Source organism: Typopeltis vanoorti, chromosome 2 (assembly GCF_054136105.1).
Source record: "Typopeltis vanoorti isolate ZY-2024b chromosome 2, IOZ_Tvanoo_1.0, whole genome shotgun sequence".
NCBI lineage: Eukaryota > Metazoa > Arthropoda > Arachnida > Uropygi > Thelyphonidae > Typopeltis > Typopeltis vanoorti.
The window spans coordinates 64,055,133-64,059,386 of NC_143550.1; the positions used below are offsets into that span (position 1 = coordinate 64,055,133).

The window sequence follows — 4,254 nt, forward strand, 5'->3', positions numbered from 1 at the left end:
AAGAAACAATTTGTGAAAAATTTGTGAAAAACTGTCTCTACCATTGGCAAAGTATCTGTTGAAGCGATCAGACGTTTGAAACATATAAAAAAAAAAGGTTTGCTTTTTTAAAGTAGATTATACTAAAGTCCAACAAATGTATATTGTTAAATCAATGCTTGGTTTAACAATATTAGTACAATGCGCAGAACTTTTGAAATGATCCTGGCGGACAGAGCTCCCTTATATATAATGAGAAATATGCTTTGCTAATGAGTTAGACACCTGTTCGAAACTTGCAGCAACCAATTACCGATATTGGAAAAAAATATATCACATCACAAAATAAGTGATAATTTTGAAGCAGGAATCCCAAATTTTATATTTCTGTAAAAATAAAAAGTTTAAAAAACTAAATTTTTATCAGTCAGCAACTTACCTGATATGTATTTTATTTTATTTCCAAAATCTAAATACGAGGGATTTTACATGTCTTTGAAGCCGTCCCGAATATTTCTGTTGAATCCTTTACAAGTAGTAGCGAAAGGTAAGAACGACTAAATATCGGCATATCGACAGATGTTCCTGGAATAACAAGTTGTTGCGCAATTCTTGTGACATTTATTTGTGGATAGATCGATGCAACTGATCAAAACATTAAAGAGACGTGTACGAGTGTCATGTGACTTTCACGAACTATTATTGTCTTAATGTGCTTTCTCAATGTAACATTGACTCAAATCTTTAATGTATAAATTTCTATGGAACCTACACATAAATATTTGCTTATGAAAACGATTACGTCAAGTGATTATGAAACTATAAATAAAAATAATGTATATGTATTATTTTTTCATGTTTTGTCAGTTACACACACACACAGCTCACCTTCAATTCATTGGGTCCACTCGGGCCCCGAAGCAAGAAATTTATATTTGATAATCTGGAAGATTTTGGAAAAAGCAAGAAAAATTTCTTTATAATTAGTGTTTTCTCCGTTATTTTTCGAAGTATAATTAAAAATTATTAATTAATTTTTAATATTGTTTAATAGCCCCGATACTTAATTATCTCAAACCATCGGCCTCTATCAAAACGATCCTAACTGAGCTCCTCGTCTTGTACGGCCAAGCCACACACAAATATTAAAACAGTCGTATAAGTTTTCATAATATTCATACAATCTTGTGAAGATTTCTTACACACAAAAAAGAGAGAAAGAACACCACAGATTGTTACATTAACAAAATATTTTATTCCAACTGAGCTATTTACACGATGAAAATGGCTACAAACCCAGACTGGGCCATGGGTCCAATAGTTCCTGGGTATACATTCGGGTTGAACAGAATCCGTGACGAACAGAAATAAATTAGGGAGATGTTAATGACCAGATCTGGAGGGTGAGGTGACGAACACAACTTCAAGTGCTGGGCGGGACTACCCGTGCAGTCAGATGGCATAATTTCCAGAAGGAGAAAGTTACTTACGTGTCGGATCAACAGTTGAAACAAGATAGATTGTGACGTCATACGTCAGGGAATCACATGACTTTTTCAGTCCGCTTCGAAGTACTGTGAGACGAGTTGATGCGATGGGAGCGACAGGGGAAGCTGTTCGGTGTTCTTGTGCACGGAAATGCAGGTGACAGGACGGTGTGCCTGTACTTTTTTGGTCCTTCTTTCGCTACGAATCTACATCTTACTTTCTTCCTTTCTTGGGAGTAGATTTCTTTGCCGCTGGCTTGGATTTCTTTGGTTTAGCCTTGGCTTTCGCACGTTTGGGTTTTTTCGCTGGTTTCGCCGCCTTTGGTTTTTTAGCAGCTGGTTTTTTAGACACTTTTTTCTTTTCTGCGGGTTTCTTTGGTTTTGCGACAGCTTTCTTGACCACTGGTTTTGGTTTCTTCACGATTTCTTTCTTCTTTGGGACTTTAGGAGTGTTATCTCCGGTTTTCTTTGCCGAAGCACTTATCCTGAACGATCCGGTCGCACCTTTGCCTTTAGTCTGCACCAGGGTTCCGTTGGCCACGGCTGTTTTCAGGTACTTCTTAATAAATGGAGAAAGTCGCTCTACGTCCACCTTGTAGTGCGATCCGATGTACTTCTTGATGGCTTGCAGAGACGATCCGCCACGCTCTTTCAAGTTGGTGATCGCAGAAGTCACCATCAGAGACACCTTTGGATGAGAAGCCATCGATTTCGATTTCTTAGCCTTTGCACTAGCACGGGATTTCTTCGTAGCTGACGGAGTGCTATTCTGAGCATCGGAATCGGCCATAGCACTTCTAAAGCCAAACAACTCGCTCGAACGAAACGCTACACTAACACGACGGCAAAATATAGAGGTCACCGCCACCGCTGCAGCTCCGATATTTATACGGCGCACGCGGACGTACGAGGAAGCTGCAAACTCTGCGCGAGCTTTACAGCCTCCTCAAGCACGGATCTGTGCGACCTGAAGTCCGAAAAGTGTGTTTCTTCACCAAATTAAAAAAATCACAGAATTTCGTGGGGTCCTCTTCTCAGTGGGAAAACGATGGTAAAGTGTAAAGGTGATTCCAAAGAACTATTTCGCATCATTCGACAATCGTTACGGTGCGACACGAGAAAGAAAACAGCTAGTAAACACAGTTCGGGGTATGCGGAGATTTATGACTTTCCACTTCTTTTCTCTTTAATTGATGAAATTCAGCAACAGTGGACGATTCTTGGAAGAAAGATGAAAGTCTAGAATCACAGCAAGTGGACAAGGGTAGTGGACACCCCCATTAATGTGTTTAAGTGGGAGTTTTTGCCTTTTAACTGGGAGCAGTTAGCACACTTCAACCATGTGGTTGCTTGGAAATGGAGAGATGAAGACGCCATTTGTATGACGTATCTACTTTATTTTATAGCTATTCAATCCCGAATTTCGAACTTCTAGAACAGGATTTAGATCCAGACATCCAAGATGAAGTAGAAGGAGGAGACATAACGCATATAATCCTCGGAAACGACTGTTTTCACTCGTTTCATATACGTTAGGTGTACAGCATGGTGAGGTCTCATCACTAGTGTCTTGAGCATGCTCTGCTATTACTTTACCTCATTTGCAAGGAATTATAATACAAAACTTTCATACAGCATCCAAATAACCTTTACCTGAATGTTTTACATTCATCTTCGTAATCATTTTCACTATTTTTGTTACTATAAATCGCACATAGAGTACTATTTGCGCAGAGAGGTCATGTGACTAGTGTTAGTTGGAGGCACATCTTAGTGTTGTGGGGACAACTTCATTTACGTTTAACATTACTTTATTCTGTTATATTAGGGTGCTACGTTATATTTATACACACTCCTATGACTCTACAACTGGCTCATAGTTTTATTCCATGCTTTACATAGAGGTGTAATTACCTGTCCGGTAGATTCATAGGTGTATGGAAGCACTATGCAAGAACTCCCGATAGGCTAATAGCAAACTAGTGCTACGGTCTTGTGCTAGAACTTTCTTCTTATTATAAATGATCTTAGACTGAATTTTTAACTTTATAAAGGTCTTGTGATAGAATATATCGTACAATATTTGATAATGATTTTTAAAAAAAGTTTAAATTTATTGCGCATTACATTAATTTTGTGTGTGTGTGTGTGTGTGTGTGTGTGTGTGTGTGTGTGTGTGTGTGTGTGTGTGTGTGTGTGTGTGTGTGTGTGTGTGTGTGTGTGTGTGTGTGTGTGTGTGTGTGTGTGTGTGTGTGTGTGTGTGTGTGTGTGTGATTTCTCCATTTTCCTAGAGTGATAGTTAAATCTTTTCTGTCTTCTTTTTTCCTTGTCCTTACCAAAAGTAATATTCCGATAATCTTTTATGAACTCAGCTCACGAGATATCACATTTGTGCATGATGTCAAGAAGAGAAAGAAAGAAAGAAGGAATGTATTCGTTTATGACTGTTTTGAACAAAGGAAGTTGTAGTTCTTGAAGAAATCTGTGTGAATAAATACGAATATTCTAGAAGACAAAAGAAGGTAGAGTGAAAGAAGGCGAAAAGAAGTTATTTGGAAAGTTTATGGCTAGACAGTCGATGATGTTGACAAGCAGATGCACGTGATTTTACAGGCTTGACGAAACTGAGGGAATGGTGGTCGTGATGAACAATTCAGTAGAACAGAGCCACGAAAATATAAATAGATGAGGTATGAATAATTAAGAGAGTAAACTGCTTTCACTCATGCATATGTGTGAGAATGAGGAAAATGAGACGGGATGTTTTCGACAGGTAAGCCTTTTAAGG

At 38.4% G+C, this 4,254-nt stretch overlaps 1 protein-coding gene across 1 annotated transcript; it reads right to left on the reverse strand.

Moving 5' to 3' along the window:
* Window positions 1-1,211: 1,211 nt before the first annotated feature.
* On the reverse strand, window positions 1,212-2,311 carry LOC150109092 (histone H1-like). Its single transcript, XM_090405620.1, has one exon. It carries the CDS (start codon window positions 2,254-2,256, stop codon window positions 1,681-1,683), a length of 576 nt encoding a protein of 191 aa, XP_090261746.1. The 5' UTR covers window positions 2,257-2,311; the 3' UTR covers window positions 1,212-1,680.
* Between the last annotated feature and the right edge of the window lie 1,943 nt (window positions 2,312-4,254).